The sequence below is a fragment of the Numenius arquata genome, chromosome 11 (genome assembly GCF_964106895.1).
Source record: "Numenius arquata chromosome 11, bNumArq3.hap1.1, whole genome shotgun sequence".
NCBI classification, from domain to species: domain Eukaryota; kingdom Metazoa; phylum Chordata; class Aves; order Charadriiformes; family Scolopacidae; genus Numenius; species Numenius arquata.
Window position 1 is genome coordinate 11,309,978 of NC_133586.1, and position 25,356 is coordinate 11,335,333.

At 43.4% G+C, this 25,356-nt stretch overlaps 1 protein-coding gene across 2 annotated transcripts in view; it reads right to left on the bottom strand.

Moving 5' to 3' along the window:
- PDE8A (phosphodiesterase 8A) overlaps positions 1-13,138 on the bottom strand; it is a 130,315-nt gene extending 117,177 nt beyond the window's left edge. For both annotated transcript variants that reach the window (XM_074156522.1, XM_074156521.1), the window contains exon 1: positions 12,525-13,138. In XM_074156522.1, coding sequence (XP_074012623.1) covers positions 12,525-12,785 — 261 coding nt within the window. In that variant the 5' untranslated portion in view covers positions 12,786-13,138. The remainder of the gene's footprint in view (positions 1-12,524) is intronic.
- Positions 13,139-25,356: the final 12,218 nt, after the last annotated feature.

A 25,356-nucleotide genomic window follows, 5' to 3' on the forward strand; every position in this document is an offset into this window, starting at 1 on the left:
CCAAACTATTTTAGAATGAGCTGGGGAGACCCCTCCTTTAGGAGAATCTCCTAGAAATTCTAGCTGCTAGCTTGGGACCTCCCAGTGTTGGGATGGATGATGAAAAAAATCCCTCCACCTACACCTACCTCTCTGCAAAATGGAGGGGGCGGGGAAGAGAAAAACCCCCAACAATGAGATACTTTACAGGTCCTTGTAACTCTTACAAAGTGGCACAAAGCTAATAGTAGTCAAGCGTTCAAAGATTCCCAGGTAATATTTCACATGTGTATTTACTGTTACTGAGTGTATTGTTACAGGGGTAAAGGGAAACTAGATGCTAACGTAGTCAAAGTGATTGGCCACAGCCAGGGAAGCACTGCTGTGCTGTCAGATGTGCTCAACAGAACGCACTTCCTTGGTACCTTCATCCTGACACGGAATGGCACTGGCACAGTGAATCCTAACAAGTGGATGCAACTGGGCACTTCTCTGATCAGTCAGCCAGAATGCCAGTCAGCTGGGGAAAAAATGCAAGGGGCCATTGACCAAAAGTATCAGGTTTCCTGAGAGGAGATGATAGTTCTTCTTTGCAGGTCATCCATGGAGAAAGGGCAAGAGCCCAGATGGCCTCATTGCTAAACACACTCTTTAGGAAACAACTAAGGGAAACAGTGTCCTTGCTCTAACTGATGATGGAAAAATTTAGGAGGTTTCTCAGCCTCTTAGGACCAATCACTCTTCCATAACAAGGTAAGGATCCCTGTGGAGACCACTGGGACTTCTGCAACCTACAAGCAAAACCATTCCCCATAGCGAGTCAAGCACTGGACCCCACCACTTACACTCTACACCAGCCTCCGGTCTTGACCTCATGATTAAATTTAGGAGGCAATGACAGAGCAGTGCAACATACCGGGGAGGCTTCTCCTAACCCATATAATTCCTGTCCATAGAATAAAAGGTCGAACATCACAGCTACCTCTTAGTACCCACAGCCTGCGCTTCCATGCACAGCTCAAAGGCTCACAGAAGAAAGGGAAAAAAAGATTTCCATTCCCTGAACCCGCACCAGGTGTATTTCACTTCCGCAGTCCTCAAAATTCTCCGGTTTCCTTAGACTTTGTATACCAACAAAGCAAGGTTACCCCACAACGCAAAATTTACCCCATGAATGGTGTCCCACAACCTTAGCAGAGCACTGCAAAAGAGAGTTTATATTGCCCAAAGAGCACAAGAGAGCCTTGTAAGAGCTCTTAGCAATCAGAACAGCCAAGATAAAGTTAGGAGAAAACTTCAGAGCTATGTAACCTCCAAAAAGAAGTCCTTTTTAGTTTAATTGGCAAAATAAGAAATGGCAATTTCAGCTCACTTTTTTTGACAGTCCAGCTATGAATCCCACTATAAGCAATTCACAAGAGAGCTTAGCTTTTTAGAAAATGTGAACTTCAATCACGCTCCTCTGAAAATTTGGTGCCTGGCAATTTTCCCATTGTCACACCATGACTAGAGCTGAGTCTGGGGATCAGACAAGCCGTTAGACTTCCCACACCTCCTGCCAGCCACTAGCAGGGCTTGCTCCCTCTGCCCCACTCCCACTCCGGCTTTGAGGCTATGTCCTGGCACACGCAAAAAAACCCACTTTCCAAATGTTATAACATATAAACAGGGACAGCAGAATTGTGTTTTTCAGTAAAATATCATAAGCTGATACTTCAATATTTAGCTCTAGGAATCAACAGTAAAGAATGCCCACCAAAATTCAATTTTTTAATATTTGCTACCAAGACAGCAGGCTGACACTGTCCTTCAGGAACAAATACTGTCTTTGCCCTTCTCACCAAAGCCAGGGGTCAGAGGGATAAATCAGCTTCCTCACTAAACAGTTTCACTAGTTTCATGAGTTTTTATTATTATTAAGAAGGATCGTAAAAGCTAAATCTCTCTTATCCCCAAGAAGCTGGTTCTTGCTACTCGGTACCACCACCAAAGGCAGGGCGCTGTGAAAAGGCTTTGCAAGCTGCTCTTGGGAGAAAACCCAGTTCCCAACAAGCTACTGCTCTAACACATTTTAAAGAGCTGTAACTTCCAATAATGTTTCAGAAAAAAACAAGTCCCTCCTAAAAAGTAAGCAGCTGCCCCAAAGTAAAAGATTCCATAATTTGGTAAAGGTAAAATGTTATTCACTGAGGGAAACAGTATCGTTGCTAGGCTTAGGGGCTGTGACTGACAGTGCTGCCACTGAATTCGATCAGACTGCTCTCGTGACAGATCTCAGCTCCATGGCATTAAACAGCAAGGAACAAGATATATCATTTCCAGAACAGAGGACATACGATAACGCAACTAATTGACAGTATAAGCAAAACAGCCCTTTCATCTGAAATTCTGCAGAAAGCAGATCACTTGCACAGCAAAAGACAAGACAACAAATACTAAGTAAATTAAAAGTTAGAGCAGAATCAATGGAAGCATAAAGCAGTGTCTGAGTTCACAGGACTTACTCTTCCTCACAGTCCAGTTGTTAACAAAACAAAAGCTGTTTGGGTTTTCAAACCCCTCTTTGCCTGGCTTTGAAATGTTTCGTTGCTCTAAAACATCAACCTTACCATCAACTTTCTTTCATCTGCAGAATACACTGCCTCACGTATAGGAAAAAAAAAAAAAAGGCACTAGCTTCTCTGGTCATGAAGTCCTCTTCAAAATGCAAACCTGTATTTAGTTACGTTTCATCCCCTTTACTTTTTTTTAAACACTTTCATCAGTTGTTGTTGGCCCCTGCAACAGTATTTGCAGAAACAAATACATAAAGGATCCAGATTGATAGTGTTTCAGTGCTAAGTATGTGCTAACACTGGTTTGGAAATTAATACTCCCATTCAAAAATTCCACTCAAGAGCACAGTTTTTTAATTGCATTTTTCAACTTAGCAACCAAATTTTAAGGAGATAAAACTAAAATATCATTATCATATTATATGTCAAAACTGTGAAAAATAAGAAGTAAATCAGTATGTCCAGACGAAAGCCAGAAGAGGAACATGAAAAATGCTTCTCATTTTCGTACCTTTAAATAGATTCCTTGCATCTTTCTCCAAAGCACACTCTGCTGACTGCTGTTAGAGACAAAGCACTGAGTTACACAGACACAGTTTGATCTGAGTGCAACTCTTATGCTCCTGGGTATACGATGGCCCTGATCCTGCACGACATGTAATTAAGATCAAGCACTCAAGTAGAAACACACCGGGAGTTGGCTGAAGAGCCACACACTAACAGTGGCAGTCTGGTTCTTCTGATTTCAGCTCAGTATCTCCAGCCTCGGCCACACTACTGCACCGTGGCTTATACAATCATCATCTGCAACCACAAACCACCAAACTTCAGATGTGTTGAGTGGAAAACTACACAGGTACAAATACACAGAAAGAAGTTGTTTTGAATGCCGGGAAATTCAAAGTTTTGACTTTGATAGCCTTCCCTCTCAAGAACAACAATAGACCCACAGATTTCATTTCATGATCTGAAGCCACAGCAACTTATCCTCTTTATGCAGCTACTGCTCCAGAACAGCCCCCACTGCTATAGGAAGCTGAGACACACACACACACACACAAAAAAAAAAAAAAAAGGAAAAAAATATTCATTTGCTATCCCATTACTATCATCAGTAGAGAGTTAATAATATCAGTTGCTGGTAGTTTTTTGCATTAGTTATGGATTGAGCAATCATAAAACGTGTGACCCAACCATAAGGGCTGACACCCTACTTGCACTTCAGAGAAGCCAGGTAAATTTTGCTCACAAACCAGAGATCAAATTCTGGCTGTTCTGAAAATTGTAAAAACTTTGCCATTAGCTTCAGTACAGCCAGGAACTTGCTCACTGGAGTTCTACTGATGTCCTTCTGGAATGACAGAAAATAACTTTGCCCTTAATACAAATGTTATTGTCACTACTTTTATTTTCAAATCATATATCCAATGGGGAGCTATTTTCTACCATAGTGAGAGGAAAACACAGCAGTCCCAGTTCTGCCCCTGTTACACCCCCCAAGCCCACAGATTTTAATGGGGTTGTATGGCTGTCATTTTGGACAGAATTTGGCCCATCAATAACTTCAGTATTTGAAAAGAATTCTTTGCTTTGCTTTGAAAAATTGTGCCAATATCTTGCCAGCAATCCCAGTGCATCTACACTCCAGAGTTTAGCAAAGCTCCGGATTCCAGTAGTTGTAGACTTACATCCTGATATTCATCCTATGCAGAGACATTTAGCACTGAGTTACAGCTCATGGAATAGTGCAATTTCACCAGGCAGTTAAACTGCAGCAGTGTGCAGGGCAAGTCACTTCTGCTTCAAGTTACCAAAGCAGTAGGTGTGGTTGTCCTCAACCATTTGTGGAATTTTGCACCAAACTTTTATGAAGGAAAAAAAAAAAAAACAACACAAACCCACAACCAACCAAAAAACTCTTAAAATTGAAAGAAACAGCAGACAGCATTCCAAAAATAAGAAATACACATCTGCAAACTCAGTCATCACAGCTGAACACTGATCTTGACCTATCTACCTATCACACAGATACATTTGTGCATTCAAAAACTTGGAATTAAAATCACTGCTGTAAAACAGAGTTCTACACTTCAGTGTCAGAAGAGGTGTAATCCTGATAATTCGGTACGAGTGAGGAACATGGTCTATCTGACAATGCAAAAGTCTAGATACTCCTAAATACAGGAAGATTGTATTCAATGCAGATCGAGGTTCTTTTGTTGTATTTTAATTAAAACATTAGCATAGCTTTTCCAAACAAAATCCTTATAAAGAAGGTTTGCTTTGCTCATCGCTTACTGAGGTTATTCCTCTGATTAAATTTTATTAGAGATAACAGAACCTCAAACTGAAAGACAGAAAGAGACGGTAAATGTGTAACTTTAAAAATACATTGTCTTTCAGTGGCAAGTAAGATGGGGCCTCAGAAAGTTTCCACCGCATCCCAGCAGGGAGCCAAAGGTCATTGCTAACTCGAAGTTAAAAACAATGGGAAGCAGAGGATGTCATTCTTTCATATTTGCCCAGTGATCCTGTGTTTTCTTTGCATGGATTTACTTAGGAAACTAGGAAATCTAAAAAACAATGAAAAGATTTCAAGGTTACCATTTTTCCCTTAACAATATCAGAAAGCTGTTCATGTCACTATGCAAGACGTTTGATTCATAAAGGAAAATACCTCTTACTTGAAGAGGTTTGATCTTTTCAGGCATATAAAATGTTTGAAGTTTCCTGTGCAACTTTCAAATGAATGTGCAAAATAATTCTGCTTTTGCAAAAAGAACGAATTCTTCTTTCCAATAAAGAACCAGAGACAACTTACATCTGTTAAAAATATTATTTAACAAACCTTAATTTCTATCCTGATTTGAAAAAGAAAAATATCCTTGAAATAGATACTATTTACTTCACTCGGGAATGAAAGACATATCTGGCCAACAGGGAGACTGTCTTTACACCAATAAAAATACGGCATCCTAATTTCTAGGGATCTAGTACTCAAAAATTGTCTATCATGTAATAAAGTTGCAAAACTGAAAGCAGTATTTCCTCCTTCTCTAAGGAAAGATTGGAATCCTAATTTGAGTCCTTAATACTGGGAACAGAATCTTTTTCATTAGCAACCAAAATTGCTTTTAAATGTTGAATATTCCTTTTTTATTCCAAGTTCTTCTGCTTTGCAGGGACATTAACTCTCTACATACATAGACTACCTTTAAATTTAAAACACTATCAAAACCCATCTCAAATCACCTTATCGACCACATTCAAAGTAGATAACTTAATTCACATCAATATATTTCCACATCAGAAAGTAGGTTCTAGCCCTTGTCTTTTCTCCTGAACAAAACCATACATGTGGGAGCTGGTTTACAGAATGCCAAGCTTTTTACTTTATAGTAGAGTGACAGACTTAAGATTTTACAAGGAAGAGAAGAAAAGGGCCTGGGAGTTTGATTTGAGGCCAACAGTTCAACCCATAGTAAAAGGCGATGGTCTGGAAGAATGCACAAATTAGAGACTCCACTATTTAATTTCACAGCGTGTGTACCAACATCATTTATTATATTTTGGCCTTAGCAGTGATTTTAAGAAAGAACCTAAAAGGGGCTGGATGCCGAAATCATTTTGAAAAGCAGAGGGCTTTAACACCACCACTTCCTTGATGCCTTTGAAAACTTAAAAATCTGACTCTGGGCAATAAAACTATTTAGTATGTCATGCACATTAAAGCTATTCAATTTGCATTGTGTCATCCTGTGCCAATTTAAATTATGGTTAAATGAAGATACCTAATTATTTTACCCAATGGACTGATAGCAATGTGTAGAATGTCACAGGGCCAAGCAAATTCCTAGTGAACCTCCACTGGATGAATGGGTCTGATGTATAAAACATTGCAATTCACATGGAAAACTGCTCTTTGGACATGAAATCACACACTATGTGCAATCCCGGAAACATTGCGAACAGTGTTTTAATTCCATCCACGGCTGGTAAAGCAGTTGACAATGTGGGCATATTATATCCATACACACCACCAAAATAGAACACAATGCTAAATTGTTCTCCTATGTGTGCAGGTGCTTCTGCAGTCCCCTGACAAAATGACAACTTACGTAAAGCTCCTATTGAAACAATTTCACCTTGGGGCCAGTCTGCTCATTACCATATTTGCTTTAGGTTTCTTCCACTTTTTTGCTGAGAGCTAATAAGAGCTTTAGCTGTCCATATCTCTAAATATTTATTTCCTCTTTGAGGACTCATTTGAAAAGCGGTTAGCATTCCAACTGCTCAAAAAGTGGAGTATTTTCAATGTATTCTTGCTATTGCTTAAGAAAACGAGTTCTGGAGTCCCTTCTTAAGGCGAGAGCCAAAAAAGGTGAACAAAAGATCGTATAATAACTAAAGTAAAAGACTAATTTATCGCTGTTGGTAGTGGCAACTGTTGGATATAAAAATTTCCATGGAAGTTACAAATAATTGTCATGCAAGTACCTTGCATGGACATGGATATTTACTTGACATGGACATTTACTTAAACACAAGGAACAGATATTAAAGCATGCAATAAGGGAAGCAAAACAGTTTCCGAACAGTACTTTTTCAAAGTTTCAAATTAAGTATGAGCAACTTTCTTAACGAGACAGTCTCCATATTCTCATAGATTGTAAGCATCTTCTAATCTAAAATTAATTGAACGTGAAGTATCCATAAGTGGGTATAACCATTTCACTATTTCATATCTTTATATTTAGACTTAGCATTTTTAATGCAAACTCTGAATCGCTGGCACCTGAAATAGCAAGGCAATGCTGGTACCTTGTGCTGGAATTTCACACCATGTGTGATATTGGGAACGGTAGAAGATGGAGAACTAATAAGTTTATCGCCTCCCACTCTTCTGCCCGGCTTATAAGAACATTCTACAACTAGAAAATTTCTCATTGTGGGTGTTCTTACACTTCACTCTGAGCCACACAATTAAGAATACGAACGGTACAACACAGTAAGATAAATACCAAGAACTGTAGAAATAAAGGCCTGTTTTGAATACTTCCTCTATTGACACATTCAGGTGGCAGAAAAGGAAAAGCTTGGAAATTAACTACCTAAAATGGCCAGGGAAGAGACACAAAGCAAGACTCAGACCAGGGGCAGCGAAGAACAATGCAAAGGGCAGAGAGAAGTCAGTGTTTCATGCCTGGCAGATGAATTTACAGCTGAAAGGAGTTTCAGTGAAGTTTTTATTTGTCAACAGTAAGTACTCCAAAAATTCAGTGTCTAACCTTGCTAATATCAGTCACACAAAGAATTGCCATCAGAGGCAGTGACACATTTTGCATGAGTTGGTTTGCATGACCAGGAGAGGTACCAATAATAATGCCTTAAATATTGAAAACACAGCTTATGCTATCTTAGTAGTGCAGTGATCTATATGCTGCAAGTAATTTACAGTTTTGTTTTTTTTCCAGTTTACATTGCAAACAACAGGAAATTAAAAGGTAAAGATAAAAAATAGACTTAAATATGAACCCAGTTCAGATGTTGCCACACCAGTTCATATCATTTAAAAATTAGACTCCCTTCCCCTGGAGAAAAGGGTTCATGCCTTGCAACTACAGCATAAAAAACATCAGCCTGAAAGTCTGGAGCCATCAAGATTGAGGCAAGTTTGTGTCTCTCAGCGTGGGAAGGATCCTGTCAGTGGGAGCGAGGATCTCTGAGCAGGAGGGCTGACGTCAGTGGAAGCGGGAGGGAAGCGGTGATGGGAGGTTTGTCGGGGAAATGATCGAGGATGGTCTCAGTGGAAACAGGGAGGAATCAAGAGAGGGTGGATGGCCTCAGTGGAAGCATGGACACAACGTGTGGGAGTTTCAAAGGGCGGGAGAGCTCGTGCGTTCCAAGGGGAAGGAATTACCAGACAGGCAGGAAAAGAGCAGACAGCTTAACGGACTAAATAATGTGCTATTAAATGCTGAAACGAGATCCACTTCAGCACTGCAGGTACAATATAGGACACAGCCTCCTATATGCAGAATTATGCAACCATTGGTTTGCAGTGACTGTAAAATTCTCAGGCAATTTCACATGAATGAAGAAAACTTACTGGCTGTAGGGCCATGGATTTAAATTGGCTGTCCTGTATCAGCTGATAAATTAAAAGGCTATTTCACATTTAGCCCTGCTGGCTTCGGACTACTTTTAATTTAAAATAAAGGAAGTTTGGATTTACTCTCTGATCCCCTTGCACCCAAACGCACATATTTCTGTGTTAAATATACATGACAGGGAGAGTTACACAAGAGAAGAGGAAGGAAATCTCACATACGTAAAAGAATGACAGGGCAAAATAAATGGGCAATGTATGTGCTGCAGTGTATATTAATGCAGTATAGAAGAGTGACACACGTGATGTTGGGACAGCATATGTTTATGAATACACAAGTAAATTTTAAAATAAATGCCCATGAAGTCCTTATACCATTCCAGCATTTACTCCACTTATGCTGTAGATTGAACAGAGGTATTATTCTAAAGGTGTTTAAACAGATTTCTGTAAAGCCAAGTACCTTCCCCACAAATTCAACACCACAAATGTCTGAAGAAAAAAATCATAACAAATATATATGAAAAGATAGACTATTACTTTTTTGAGTCCACTTTCTTGACATTTTTAGAGCTAAAAAAAAATAACCCACAGGAAAACTCTCCTTTGCAACCATACTGGGTGTCATTCGATATTCTTGACGTAGCACTGGATAATCAAACCTCAGTCACTGTTTCTAAGTCTTGCTCATCATTCACTGGGAAAAGTACAACATTTAAGCTGTGGTGCTGATACATGGAAAATTAAGGGAAGGGTTTTCATGGCTGGTTCACTGTTTAGATATGGTACTTGGACTCCAAGTTGCTCAAGAATTTTCAAATTAAAGCTATGTATGAAATTACTAATTAAGGAGGGAGATACAGGTGCCGTGACCAAATATAATTTATTAAAAGGGCTCCTCTATTTCTCATATACTATCACCATACTCATATATACCAGAAATAGGTATTATGGCATTTATCTCTGCACACACAGACTCAGGATTGCTCTCTGCAAATTTGCTATGGATAAACTTAAGTTTTTCCATATTAGGAAAGAACAGGTTAACTTTTTTAGCTATGGTGTTTAAATTGACGCAAATCACAAAATACAGTAAGCTCACACCACAACCCCAGCAAATGATCCTCTGCTATTTGGCCAGAGGAAAGATATAATAAGACACAAACGCAAAGCCAGGATAAGTCTCAGGGGTTATTAGCGAAATACATAATGCCATTTTACAGTTAGCACGGGTGATTTCTTTTTATGACACTTCCTGACTTGAAAAATGTGCACTATAGCTAACAAACTGATTCAATAAAATGTATTGCACTACCTATTATACATATTTTAATAAACTTAATGCTAATGCCAGCCAAAGTGAAAATATGAGATTTACACAGGGGCCAAGCTCTGTTCTTAGTCTCACATAGGACTTTCTTGGCTTTAATCTGAGCATATACAATAAAAGAATGTGAATGAGTTTAAATTAAAGTGCCCTGAAGCCAAGTGAAAGTGCCATTTAGGCAGGTTACCGGCTGTTCACGGAAATTCTGATGATACCACCATTGGCCAAAGCACAAAAGTTTGTAGCATCTTCTGTTCATGTGAGGGAATCCCAGGGGCCATAAAGGGTGTACTACGCACTCTGAAGAACAGCAATAGTTCCTAGTAGCACCCTAATTCTTACAGTTCTTCCTCAAATCAAAAGTCTTTTTAACTCCAAAACAGCACAACGTCCTTCCCAATGCTCCTTTTGGCTTCAGGGATTTCAGGCTCCTGTCCCTTATCATCAAGATTCTCACATTTTGTTTCTGTCCAAACAACTTCACTGTACTGTGAAAACTGCTCTCCAGTGATAGCGTAGCCCTCTCTCCAGCACCATCCCTGAGACAACATGGTTATCTAGCACCCTAAGAACTGTAAATCTGATCATACTATACAGACTAATGATAAAAGCAGAGAATGAAACACCATGCTGCTTTATAGCTCTAAAGAGTATTATACGATTTTGCACTTGAAAATCATGCAGACGTGATGTGTCCAATAGATTTTGTGTTCAGCTGATCACAAACAGAATTCCATTCTCATTTCTCAAAACCCATCATTTCACATCAACGTGCTTAGAGTGATGACAGGGGCAGAAAATATGACAGAGTGATAAAAATCAGAATGACTGCCAATGAGATTACAGTATGCATATGAACCAACATCAGCTGTGTAGCATCTAGCTGAATTATCCAAACCTCGTAACAAGAATTTTTTATAGACTTCTTGAAAACGAACAATAAAATTTAACAAAACTAAAACTTCTTCCCATGTGTGCTTCTGGAAACAGGTTTTGGAGGTGTTTTTTTCCCCATAAGCAAGCACACAGAAGACAAATTCACAGAATTTAAATGTTAAGAATTTTTAGATTCTGCAAAGTGCAATTATAAACACAATTAAAAATTCAGCTAGCAAAACAACAGTCGGGACTCTGATGACAACTTAAGTTTCCTTACTGTGGTTACTGTGTTAAATATACCATAAGCATGTCCATCATGTGTGAACAGGGCCGTAAAGTTCAGTTTCCTGTACAGTGTTATTAACACAAAAATTTAGTTTATCATAACACCATTCAGCTTCATGTTCCGCCTCAGGTATTGTTAATTCCTCCTCCAACTCACTACTTGCAAAGTGCCTTCTCGTTTTCTAGACTCTTTTTAGACTCATATGAACTGAGATTACTGTACCTGGAGGAAAACAATTGAAGAAACTCACTCACAGTACTGAAAAAAAAATATTCCAGGGCAATAGTCTAGAAGCTGTCTTAATGAGCACGTAAAAATCATAAGAAAACTACAAATCATTAGAGCTTCTGAGAGTCTGCAAAACGCTTGACATTTAGCTAGTTCTTGTCTGCATCTCAAGGCAGTATGTTATATTTACGGCATGTGTATCTCAGTTCTTATCACGGTAACCCAGAGCAGATCAGCCATGTTATATAATATCCTCCGGGCTGCTACAATTTATTTTTTTTATATTTGCAATTACTTATTTTTATGAAATAGAGATAGCTCCCCCCCCCCCCCCAAAAAAAAAAGCAAAGATATAGAATAATCAAAACCTATTGCACTGGGAACTAAAGTACAACCCATAAACAAACAGGCCATCAACAGAAAGTAAACAGACAAGCAAGCACTCCGCACCACTAACTCACTTAAAAAAATAATAATCACAAATTACAATTTCTTTCAGTATGTGTCTGCCGACTTCATATAGCCTTGCATTGTATCTTTACGTAAGAGTATGCACGCTAACACACATGCAAAAAAACCTCCAAAAAATACCCTATTTGCAGCAACAGACAAGGTCAACAAGTTGTTAACGTAAATCAGTACCCAGAGCAAAAACTGCTGTCACTCTCAACTTTCTGAATGGAAGAGGTATGCAAATTGATCAGCCCAGCTAGCAGATGGCTTCAGACTGTGATTTGCCTCTGCTTCCAAACAAGACAAGCACAAACAGCAACACTGGTGGACCCAGCACAAACAAACATGTACAGGAGCGGGTGGCTGTGCAGCTCCCAGGCACGGCACAGTCCCACCACCGACGACGGATGGGCCCTCCGCGTACAGAAGTGAGACCTGCGCCCCTGGCTCTAATGATTGACGAGGACAATCACACCGCTCTCCTTCCCAGCATTAGCAAAATTCTTTTTGTGGCATGAAGAAAGAGCCTTGGGTACATCTGTAAAGTCGTTTCATGAGACTGATTAGTTTATAAACGAAAGTAATAGCTCAAGCCAGGAAAAGCTCCCCCACAACATATCGCTTCGGCAGGGAGACTCCTTGGGTTAAACCGCTACAGCCAACTCCTGTTCTGAGAGAAACAGTGCTTATGTTTAGCACCCTTTTTACCTTAACACTGGATCTGCTGGTCTGGGTCTCTGCCTCCATGCTCTGGCTGTTCTCCCTCTTGTCTTTCTTAGAGGAATTAGTCCTCACCTTATAAGTGGATGTGTTGGAGGATTTAATGAATAATCCTGGGACGGGGTTGCCTTGCTGCTGTTGAGACATGGTTGTGTTGGTCTGGTGAGGGGAATTGCACTCCTCAGACTCTTTGCTACTGTGATAGACCACTCTGCTGTCAGAGATGTGGATGCTTGGAGCACAGCCCATGCTTTGTGGCCACCTGGGGAATACTTCTAAATTGTATATATATATATATATGTGTGTGTATATATATATATATCTTCCCTTCCCGTCGGTATTTTTCCCCTGCTTAATTTTTTGTTAACAGGTTGAATCTCTTTCCTGCGTCTCCGCTACACTCTGAAGCACTGCCATCAGTCCCTTCTACACCACCAGAAACGTGTCTGTTCTCCTTGTCCTCCAAAAAAGGGGTCCTTTTTATCTCAATCTCAGCAGTGAGCTGGAAAGCAGTGGGCTGGGAAGCTGGAGCAGAGGGAAGGCGAGGGGGGGGAAAAATAATTAAAAAAAAAAAATCAAGAACCGGTCGACTTCATATTTTCACAGATTATTATTAATTTTTCTAAGCCATCTGAGAATCTTGGTAGGGTTTTCTTTCCTTCTGGGAAAGAAAAAAAAAAAAATAAAATGGAGGAGGGGGGGGAGCGGGGGGAAGGCAAAAATAATATAAAACCCCCGAGCCCCAAACCACGCGCACACACACCCCAGCGTCTCCTCGGCCGGGCGCTCAGAGCGGCCGGGGGCACTGCACCATCTCCTCCCTCCTAGTCCGGAGCACGGCGCATTTTCCACCTGGGTTTGCAGAGCGTTACCGATTAACCCGGGCAGGGACCGGGCCGGGGGGGGCCGCTCCCCGCCTCCTCTTCAGGCAGCGCTCGCTCCTCGCCGTCCCGCTCGGGGCCGTGCTTTGGGGGGGGGGGGGGGGAGGGGGGGAATAAATAAATCTTTTCTTTTAAAAAATAATAATAATGGAGAATTGCCCCGCCGCCCCGAGGAGCCGGCTGCGCCCCTCACGCCGCGCTGGGCATGTCCCGCGGGGGTGACATGCAGGTTGCCGTCGTCGCCCCCTCAGGCGGCCGCCGGGCTCTCCGGCCGCCGCAGCGGCATCCCGCTACCGGCTGGGCGCCGCGGGAGCGGAGCGAAGGGGAGCGGGCCGGGCCGGGCCGGGCCGGGCCGGGCCGGACGGCGGGGGAGCTCCCCCTCGGCGCCCGGGGGCGACCCGCGGCAAAAGAGGGCACGGCCCGGAGGGCTGCGCGGAGCCGCGGGAGGAGCCGGCTCGGCGGGCGGAGGCATCAAAGGGCCTCCATGTTGGGGGGGATTTATTTTTTTTTGGTCAGAGAAATGATGCGGGGAGGAAAAAAAAAATTTAAAAAAAAAAAAAAAAGAGGAAAAAAAATTAAAAAGCGGGAGAAGTAGAAGGAAAACGATCCTAGCGTCCCATCCCGGCGGAAAGGGTTGCAGCGGCGACAGCTCTAATTCCCGGGGCCGTGGTGTCCGCGTCCCTTGCAGCAGGGGAAATGCCTCTCTCCTCGCAGCCGCCTTCCCTCGCTCTGCGCCCGCCTTGTTATTATTGATGTTCCTCAGCAGCAGGAGCGGCAGCGGCAGCGGCCCCCTCCCCTCACGCCCGCCCAACGCCCGCCCCGCCCCCGCCGGCGCTGCCCCGGCGCTTGACAGCGGCGCAGCCAATAGAAGCGCCTGCCCGGCGCTGACCTCCGTCCCGCTCTGGCGTCAATGCAAATCAGCCGCCGAGGGCCAATGGCGCGGCCGCCCCCCGGCTCCGCCCGCGCGAGCCAACTTCGAACGGCCGCCCGGCGCGCGCCCGGCGGGTGGCCGCGGGCCCGGCACCGGCTCAACGGCAGGCGCGCGCCACCGCCCTCAGCCGGCCCCGCTCCTCACTCGGTCATGCCCAGCCCCGCCGAGGCGCTGCTCCCGCCGGTTCGGCCTGTTTGTCACCGGTGGGAGCCAACCGCCGGTCAGGGAGAGTTAGACGGAACTTCGGATTGAGGAGCCAATATCAGAGACATAATTTTGTCAATAAGCTCCAGCGTCTGAGAAGGGAAAATGGCACATCGCAGGAGGAAACTACTTAAATGGTGTGGCCAGCTGGGCCAGGACAGTGACTGTCCCCCTGTACTTGGCACTGGCGAGGCCACATCTCGAGTGCTGTGTCCAGTTTTGGGCCCCTCACTGCAAGAAAGACATTGAGGGGCTGGAGCGGGTCCAGAGAAGGGCAACAAAGCTGTTGAGGGGTCTGGAGAACAAGTCTGATGAGGAGAGGCTGAGGGAGCTGGGGTGTTCAGCCTGTAGAAAAGGAGGCTGAGGGGACACCTTACTGCTCTCTACAACTACCTGAAAGGAGGGTGTAGCGAGGGGGAGTCAGTCTCTTTCTCCCAAGTCACAGGCAATAGGACAAGAGGAAATGGCCTCAAGTTGGGGTTTAGATTGGAGTCCAGCGAAGGGCCATGAAGACACCCAGAGGGCTGGAGCACCTCTGCTGTGAGGACAGGCTGGGAGAGTTGGGGTTGCTCAGCCTGGAGAAGAGAAGGCTCCTGGGAGACCTTACAGCCCTTCCAGTTCCTAAAGGGACTACAGGAAAGATGGGGAGGGACTCAGGCAGCATAGTGATAGGATGAGGGGTAATGGTTTTCTTTACATCTTTTAATTGCCAGGGTTGAAGGCTGGAAAATCAAGTCTTTCCTTCCCTGATCTCTCTGCTACTGTGCAGTTTCAAACATAAGCAACAGTCACATAAAATTCATCCACCCCTTTAATTTATCTCATCTATATAGCCTGTTAGAACCAGAAAAAGACACTGGCTTCCCGTGCGCTCTCATCACTTTGGATGCCCACTTAAGAGAAGCACTTAACAATAAATGAAGGGAAAGGCTTAACATACCTGCTCTAAACAGTGGCCATTGTTTGGAGAGGGATCTTGTCCTCGTTCTTTCCTTTATGTTAAACATCACTTACTAGATCACATTAATAAGAACACACACTTAAGTGTAGCTAGAAAGACGCTGTGTAAGAAGAGAATGCTGCAGTTCCTACTTGTGCCATTAACCAAAAGTGTGGGCTCTCCTCTTCTTTGCCTTAATGGATCTGTCAGCAAAACTGCTATTGCATTTTATTTCTGGTGGCACTGGAGGAGTCAGAGACAGCAAAACTTCATTTTCAGAGCTGCACATTCAGTTTGCAGTGCTGACACCTAGAGTTAAACTTTCTACTTTGTAAAATAAATGGGTTTGATTTGCAGCTACACAAAGATGAAATGTACATTTCATGGTGTCATTTCAAAAAATATCAATATTAAAAACATCTTTGCTTTCCATTTTGGAGGCAAACAAATTCCCATTCAACCAATATTTCAGTTTATCCAAATGACAGCCAAACAAATACTGGGGGTGGAGAAATGCTTTGTTCAACATTATACAATAATAGCCTGACAAAACAACAAACGCGTGCATGACTTCTTTGCCCTTTTTCAAAAGTTTTTCCACACTAACCTTAGGCAGATTATTTCTGATTATTTCAATCTATAGCCTAACTTCAAACAAACAAACAAACAAACAAAAAAGCCTCCATTTGCAAGTTTTTCAGATGAGAACTCACACCACTTTGAACAGGAGCATGAGGTGAGCACAAAATACCTGAATGATCCCCTAGTAGTCTAATAAAAGCCATTGAGAAATCACTAGAGTTGTGGCTGAACTGATGAAAATCCAACTAAAGACAAAAATTTCTATTTGAACAAGACACTGGCATAGGAATTGGTTTGTTTCTCTTCAATTTGAAAACATTGGTGCTGTTTTTTACTGCCAAAAGAAAAATACAGCAGAAAGTACAGATTTACCCACAGCCTGCAGCCAGAGAGAAGGGGTGAAAACATCCTTGCCAACGGTAGTCATTTGTCACTACACTATATGAACTCTGTGGATAAAGGGGCTTGTTCAAGCTTATTTGCCGAAGTGCAGCTCAGGAAATTGTGGGCCTTATTATTCAAAAAAATGAAATAGTGCAAAAGAGCAGAGGAAGAATAGGAGCGTAGACACTGGCAGATTAGGGCTGTGGGGGAAGTGCAAGGTCAGTACAGAGTCAGTAAGTGAGAGGTCAGAAGAGAACTAGCTCTAGGAGACAGCTGGGGAATGAGAAAGGTTATTTATGGAGAATAAGGTTGAATTTCATTCAGGATTGCAGAATAAGAAAGAAGGCTAGGAAAGAGCTTGAAATGATTGTTATCAGCTTCGTCTGTAGACAAGTGGGTGCTGTGGAAGATCAAAGTATTTAGAGAACAAATACATAAGCTTAGACTTTAAAAGGGATTGAAAATTACAGTATTCAGCCACTTCCCCCTCCATCTCATCAACAAATTATATTGGATCCTGCCAGCTTTCACAAAAGACCGAACAACACGTGGACTCACAGATCTCTCCCCGAATTTCCATACGCAAAAGCATTTCCCCTTGATGCATCCATTTCACGCAGCCCTTGACCATTCCCCATTGCACATTATAGAAGTTTGTGCACGAGCACTAGGGCAATTCACTCCTGTCCAGTTACACAAAAACGGAGAAAAAGTTTGGTGCCCAAATCCAATCCTGATAATATTTCAGTGCCCAGGACACTGACAGGCAGAATTACGCAGCAGAAATGATGGACTGACACCTGCATACCTGCATGAACAACAAATATCAGTGTGCTTTGGAAAAAAAACGTTTGTTCAGCAATGGCAAAGCAAGCGTGCCTGCAGTCCTGTGAGCACACGGCAGCAATCTTGATATGAGATTACTCTATGGGGTTTTAATTGCTTCTCCCCTCAAGTCAGCTGTGTGTTCCAACTGTGCCTTCTGAAAAGTTAGGCAATCCTGCTAGTCTCTAGGCCAGCGAAGGAGGCAGCGGGGAGGAGGAGGTGGAATTGCAGAAAATGTGCCAGGACACAAACAGCTGAATGGACTCTACACTGCTAACTACTGACACATGCAAGCTGTGACAGAGCTCGTCTTTCCAGCCCCAAGATATTCTAGAAGAGAAAGCAGGGACCATATCCTGCCTCAGCCACACGTTAGTATCAGCATTGCACCCCACGAGCAGGCCAGGGTACTTCTGCTTGCTTGTGTAGAAGCGACAGGTGTCCTGGAACCAGACATTTTCAGGTGACATGAGACAAGCGTAGAATTTGTCCTGAGACAGATCATCCCCAGCTCCTGGAATGTACAGAAGTACAACAGGTTTGTTTTCTGTATCGCTTTTCTGATGTCCTGAAAAACCCCAAAGCAATCAACAGAAGCGCCGCTCTGAAGGCCTGGCAGGCTGTCTGGCTTGCTGTTGTTGCCTAATTGTGATTGCAGAACACAGACAATTGTCTGTACCACTTGGAAATCAAGGCCTTCAAGACAGTCTAAGTCAGCAACTTTTTCAACTCTAGCACTGAAGGCATTCAAGTCTAAAGCTCAGATACTTCATGTATGTCACAAGCTTAATCGTCAGAACTGGTGTCAAAATGGCTTTTGCAGCTGTGGTTTACACATCACGCTCACTGCTGCTCAGTGATCAGCAGGATAGACAGACTATTTCTGGCAGAAAAACGTACCCCCTTTCCCACTGTACTTTCTTTCCACTTTGATCACCCTCTTTGCTGTCCCACAATGTGGAAGTCTCTTTCGTAGCCTCATCCTCTCCTAAAGATTTGTCTCCCTTTCTCCTATTTCTTAGTCTTTCCTGCTTCTTCCTACCTTTTCCTCAGATCCTTTTGTTTCCTCCTCTAAGTACCCCTTTTGTCATCTGCTTTCTCTTGCCATCCCCCCATCAGATCAAAATCCTTTTGCCCAGCCCCAAAGCAATTCTTGCCTCTATGATCTCCCGAAAGCTGACAGCCCGCTTCAGCCTCCCACAAGCTCCCCATTTTTTCTGCTTTCACAGTTGTCCATTTGCCCAATACTTCTCAAGTATCCTCCAGAATTACACATTCTTTACATCATTTTTTTTTCTAGGCTCTCCCCAAATCACCCAAGAGCAGCACCTGCTTACACAGCAGATGCAGGGTGAAGGTGACCAGATCTCTGTCACCAGCTTTAAAGACTGGGCATGGGGCTTCTGACGCTGCTGGCTTACACAGGCTTAGCTGAAGCCTGACTTCAGGGGAGCAAGGCATATGCAGGGAGAAGGGGTGACAGCATGGTTTCCCTGAATCTCCTCTGCCCCGAAGGAAGCTAATGCTGGATCTGTGTGCAGCTGAGACTGACACCCACAGCGTTGCTGATCTGTGTGTATAGATCCTTGGACTAATCTGGGGCCAGAGCAGATTACAGAGCCCTTACCACTATCTTAAAGTCTCACAGGTTTTCCTCTCCCTCTCTTCCCAAGTGTCTAAGTCCTCACCACCTAGAGGAGGCCATCATCTAAGCCTTGTCTTTCCAATCCCTGAGCCTGGGAGCCCTACACATCCCAGGGAATGCAGCGCACACGGGATGCAGGAGGCTGCACTGTATCACCCAGCTGCTTGGGCAGTGCCAACCCCAGAGCTCAGCGCGAGTGCTCTGTGAGCGGCTGCTGCCAAAGCAGCCTCCAACAGCTCCCACCGCCTGGCCTCGCCTCCAGTCAGCCAAAAACTTGTGGGGAAGGGAGGAACAAAGCACTGTCGTCCCCACCCACTCCCCTGTAATTATCTTGTGCTTCACAAGCGGGATTATCTCTCTGGATACACAGTGCCAGGCAGCCAGCTGTGACCATAGAGAATTAGCTGTTCCCCTCTTGGAGAATTTCTCCTTCTCTCTTCCTATGTATTTTTAAGCTAACTTACATTCATTTAGTATGCAACCCTTTTAGTTTGTGATTTACTGAACCAAAGATGAGAACTGGTCCTTCTGCTAGGAAACTGATCCCACTTCGGTGGGGTGGTACACCCAATTCTTACACCCTACGGACCTTGCTGCCCTTTGTCCCTCTGCTTCCCAAGTCTATTGGATCCCTTTCATATCTAGCCAGCCTGTGGCCCAGTCAAAGAGAGATCCCAGCCTCAGGACCCTTCAGACTCATAAACTGGCTCCTGGTGCCTGAAGCCCTATATCACATTGTTGACTGCCTGGATTCAGTAAGAGAAAGCAAAAGCAAATCAGGAAAAGAAACAAGCAACCTGGCTCCCCTATCAATAGGCCAGTCTTCTCCGGTCATCAAAGATAGAAGGACAAGCTCTTAGTCTCTGTCAGCCTATCCCCGCAGCTGAAAGATCAGGTCAAACTAATGAGGCTTTCAAACTAGGACAGGCTTTCAAAACCACAGATTTTCTCTCCCTGACTCTCTCCCCATCTCCCCTATCTCAGGACCCCACTGCCTCCTGCCCAGCAGCCGCTTTCTCACTTGCTCCTGGTTAACCAGCAGTGCTAGTGGCCAGCAGCCTTCCTTCCTGGGCCAGCATCCTTAACCCTTCCAGAGATGGATGGAGTAAGTGTGGCAAAGAGAAAAACAAAATACAGAGCTAGAAACTCATCCCTGCAGTATGGCAGCAGCAGGAGCTGAAAAGCTCTCTAAAATAACTCTTTAAGACAGGCTGTACACCTGCAAAACAGACGGTTTTCACGGTTGCTAAATTTATTATTTAAGGAACAGATCCATCATCTGTAGTTGTACTGAGCAGTAATTTATTATATACTCACAATAGAAAAAATTCCCATGTACTGGCTGTGAGATTTATGTTCCTAGATCACTCAAACATCTGAAAAATTTGTCCTACTAACATGTCTGAATGGAAGACAGGGAACTGGACCTCATCTGGATACTTAGCAACTGTTAACTGTATTCTCAAGTACATTTCCTTTGCTTGGGCCAAACCAATACCTTTAAATACACTCAGTCATATCCAACTATGTACAATCCTTTCCTTAGGTTTTTCTGTGGAGCAATGCAGTATCCTTACATATGCAAGAAGCTGAAACCTTAATTAACCAAGAGAAGAACATCCTACCATCAAATAACCCAGAGATGGTTGTGCAATTTACGACTCTCTCCAAATGTACCCCTTTTTCCAGGAATGCTTCACATGCAGTTCTCACATTGCAATCAGGCTCTGTGAGTAATGTTTCATTCATGATTCACACTATTTTTCCAACTGTATTGTTGTTTCTGTAAGCTCCCATCAGGGAAGTTGCATTCCCTGCCACTTGCCTGCATGCAGCTCTGCGTGCAGACAGCTGTGAGGAGGAATGTACAAGAATCCGACCTCCGCGGTGCCATGGCACAGTGCTCGTAGATCATGAGTCTTGTAAACTCCATTTTACAGCTGTCTGCACATGCAGCCGAGCAGCGGGAAGAGCAACACCACAAGAATTGCAAGAGGAGATGACAACTTGGGGGAGAGATAAGGAGAAACCACACTGAGGGCAGGTGGAGAAACCAGACCATGTAAGTTTTCTGGGGATAGCTATTGAAAAAAAAAAAAAAAAGAGAGCACAAGAGAGACACAGGATGTGTCAGGGAGATAAATCTTCTGAGTTTTTGAAAAGGGGAAGGCAGTGCTTGCAGGCTCACTTACCACAGCCCTAACAAACATAAATCTTACCCACATGGGCACCATCCTTCCCAACAGGCTCACCAGGGCTGGCTGTAGCACAGCTATCACGGAAGGATCTGTCATATTAAGCAGAACAGCACTTGGCAGTTTCTGTGAATGATGGTTACAGCCAGCACAGCTGGGTGCTGCAGGGGCTGACAGGCTCTCTAACATAGTCACAATAGCATGCGCTATAAAAAAAAAAAAATCACCAAAATGGTTTGGGAACGGAGCTGAAAAATAGTTTTAAGACATGTCCTTTAAACTCATGGGAGAATTCCAAACAGATGCCGTGGGGAGTGATCTGACGAACTGGGAGAGGCTGATCTCATGGTTTATACCCACCTTTGGCAAGGCCTCCTGGGTCTGCACTTACTGTGCCCATGTTGGTGGGTTCCTCATGCTCCATCCAGAGGCTTTTTCACCTCCTCACACTTGAAATACACTGTGGTGGCATCTCTTTGCCTGCCTGATATGCCTCCAGGGCACAGTTCTCTACTTCCTAGCCCTCTACAGAAATGAGACCTCACATTTTGGTGGCCACAGATAACCAGGAGCAATGCTGCTCCTTCCCTTATCTCTCACATGCCCCAAGTGCTAAACACACCTTTTCCCACAGCTCTAATCCAGTTTACACTTCTGGTTTCAGGGAGTTTCAGAGGAAATCAGTGCACACATTAGCTTTACAAAAATTAAAATCACCAAGCCAGAAAATCACTCTTAAATTCACTAACACAAGTACACTAATTTGGACAAAAGAATTAAAGATTTTTTCATCTCCTTGCACTCTTGGAAGTTCATTAGGTGTCGGAGTCATTTGAGAAGGTCAGGATCATCCCACACACATGACATCTCTTCGGACCCCCATGCAGACCACTTCCCCCTTTCTCAGCCAGTATAAACACCTAAAAATCACATCTTCCTTTTGACAGTCTCGAGCATCAAAAGAAATAACCACTTTTCCAACAAAAGCTCTGAGTCCTGAGGATTTCAAAATCTGACGTAAAGCAATTATCCTTTAAAGGAAGCTAAGTTAGTAACTGTCCGTTTCACAGATTCACCTGGGAAAAGCCATGTGGACTTTTGAGAGAGGGATAAAGTGAAAAGGAAAAAGAAAGTAAGCCTGCTACATAAGATGCTTACTAAAATGCTTGCAATAACCTCACTACAAAAGCTTTCTTCAAACATTTTCTTGTTTTCAGCAGGAACTGCAAATCCCAGCAAAATCAGTTTTCCACTGGGTAGAAATACAGATATTCAAGAAAAATACTACAAGAGACAACAGTCTAAATCCAGCTTACCCACAGCAGGTTGAGCGTGCACACAGCCTTGTGCTGCCCAGAGGCAGGCAGCGACAGCAGCTGGGTGGTACTTGGTGACTCAGCTGTTGCTGGTTACCCAGAGGCTCGTTTATGGCTAGTGTGGGGTGTCACTCCCCACTTACTGCACCCAGAGTCACCATCTCACTTGCTCACTTTTCCCTTGGTGCCCTGACATGCCTGTACAAGTGGGCAAACCTTGCTGGGACCTCCACCTTGGCTCCCTCTTCCTGCTTTAGTGGGGATTTCTAAGAAGCTCTGGGAGAGGTACGTTGGGAAACCCTTGCCTTCTCTTGCAGGTTTTGCCAAAAGCCAGCAGCAGATTAGCCTGAACTCGTACCTGCCACTGACTAAGCAAGGCACCATTCACCTCTCTCCCAAAGGCCCCATGGAGATAGAGAGAGGAGAGACATAACAGGTCTCCTACACCCGCAATTAACTTAGTGTCTAGACAGGTGCCCAGTCCCAATTTTCCTCCTACCTTGGATCAGCAGCAACAAGAGGACGCAGGACCAGGCCTCATTCCCAAACAGTATTTCATTTCTGATTTTTAAACCGCTTGCTCATTTACCAAAAAAAGCTGGAGGCATCTCCCAGCTGAAACTATGCACCCAGCTGTGAGGTATTTCACTGATTATGTAACAGATGATCAAAAAGAAAAATTAAAGAAGAAAAAAGCAATATAGCACATTCATTCCCTCATAGCCTTTCCATTCAAGTTGTTATTAATGTTATAAGCTAAATAACAGGAAAAAGTTAGTATACAAGGACTGTTTGGAAGTGCTGTGCTTGGAGAGAGACTGTAGGTGTACATGTTAAATATTTAACACATCAATTCCTTTCACGTGGATGCTGCTTTACAAAACAAACCAGAGAAACGCAAACTTTTCCCGACTGGCAGCCTAAGTTGTTGTATAGTCAGAGATACCCATCACTGTACAAATTACCTGCAGTATTAGACACTCAGATAGAAATCACTGACATGCGGGTTTAGATAAGAGGGAGCAGATCCCTCGTTTGCATGTGCTTTGTAAAACACGTTGGTGTTTATTCCTTTGCTGGCAAGCTGCGTTGGCTGTTCCTTACAGTGTGGAAGAGAGCAATGAAGTACCACCTAAAGGTGACTCTCCGGGACAGAAAGGCTGCTGTGGAAGGGCTGGCTCTGCCCTGCAGCGGGGCACCCTGGGCAGGGATGCCGGGAGGAGCTCACAGGGGCATCACCTTCCTGCAGCCCTTAATAGCTCATTGATTCAAGCCTCAGTCACAGGCTTTTAGTGCTGGTCAAACAGGAGGAGACATTTTTTTCACCACAAGATTGATTTCCAAGAAAACCCAGACTTTTCCATACCTGCTGATGTTGTACCTCCAATGCAGTGAGGTTAATGCCCAGAATCCCTCTTAAAGATCTCCTTCATGGTCATGACATGGCACTTAAGCAAACTGAGATAATCTTAAATCAGATTTCCTTTTCTTTATTTGGTTGTTTATTGTAGTTTTGCATTTTCATTAGTACGGAGAACTCCAATAGACGAGCTGCCTTTAGCCTCAGTTTCTTGTACATTGGCACAACGCTGCAACACTCATCTTAACACAGCATTAGCCACATTTTTAAAAACTTCCTGTTAGTCCTAAAAATTTGGCCCATTAGAGGAAGAGATGAATGTGCTAAATATCCCAGAACTATTTAGGACATTCTGGTAGGGATACAGTCTTGGAGATTATACTTCAATGTCATTGCAGATGATATTTTTAGCTATTTCTAAGCAACCGGGCTGCCTTTAGTTAGGTGTGGGGACATCACTACAACCTCCAGCCCACAGCAGAAGCATTCTTCTAATTTCCCTTCCTCTCTGTCAAACACTAACTGTTTCTGCTTTATATTAGACTTTTTGTGGATGCCACTAACTCATATTCAACACCTGATTACAGCAATATGCAGTGTAGCTGCCTGGCTGTACTGCTCTGGTACCAAGCAGAACAGGCTCAGAGCGACTCGTGGGGATGCCTGAACACACCAAGCCATCTCAAATCACGCCAAGCAACTCCTCGCCTCGTGTCTCAGAAGTATTAGGCTATTTATCAAAAATATTTTGTAAGCACTTTCCCACATGTACCTAAATATTGACCTATACGAGAAATACATAAACACAACGATGAGGGCTGCTGGTTTTCCCCCTTATGATTTCTACTTTTATCTTGGTTTGTTTTGTTGTTGGTTTTTTTTTTTTATTTTTCTCACCATTTTGCCACATGACTTTTTTTTATTATCTTAATATAGTCACCTATTGATAACATCAACACATTAAGAATTACAGTTATTCATTCCCATCTGAGGCATTTATCTGATGCTGCTATTTGAGCTGCCCTAATTAGGGCAGATTGATCCCACGTTTACCCCAGCACAGCATTTTATGTTAGATCCTTGTATTCACACAGGGATGTGCCGGCAGCACCTGGGCTCCCCTAGATTGCCCAGAGGCTCTGAGGACAAAGCGTATCGACCTTTCCAATTGGATTTTCTGAATTTGCTGTCCCTGCTCCCACACAATGGACTTAATGGACAAAGAACTGAAGCAGAGATGAAGACTGTGAAAATTTTAAGAAAAAGAGAAAGTAAATTAAGCAGGGACCTTGCTAGACAGAGACTGAAGTAGCAATAAAAATTCTTTGTAGTGGTGTAGATTTCAGACAAAAGCTAAATACCCAGACTAGCTTTCTGTCAGAGTATAAACTGCATGTACTTTGGCCATTTTCTCATCAGTTTAAAGCCAGCATCATGTTTGTTACAATGACAGCAAATTTACTAATGAAAGCTCTCTGAAAGACATTTTGGGAACAAAACCAGAATTTTATCAGACTAAATTCACATTGCACAAACACTAGTCTTTAAATACAGTTG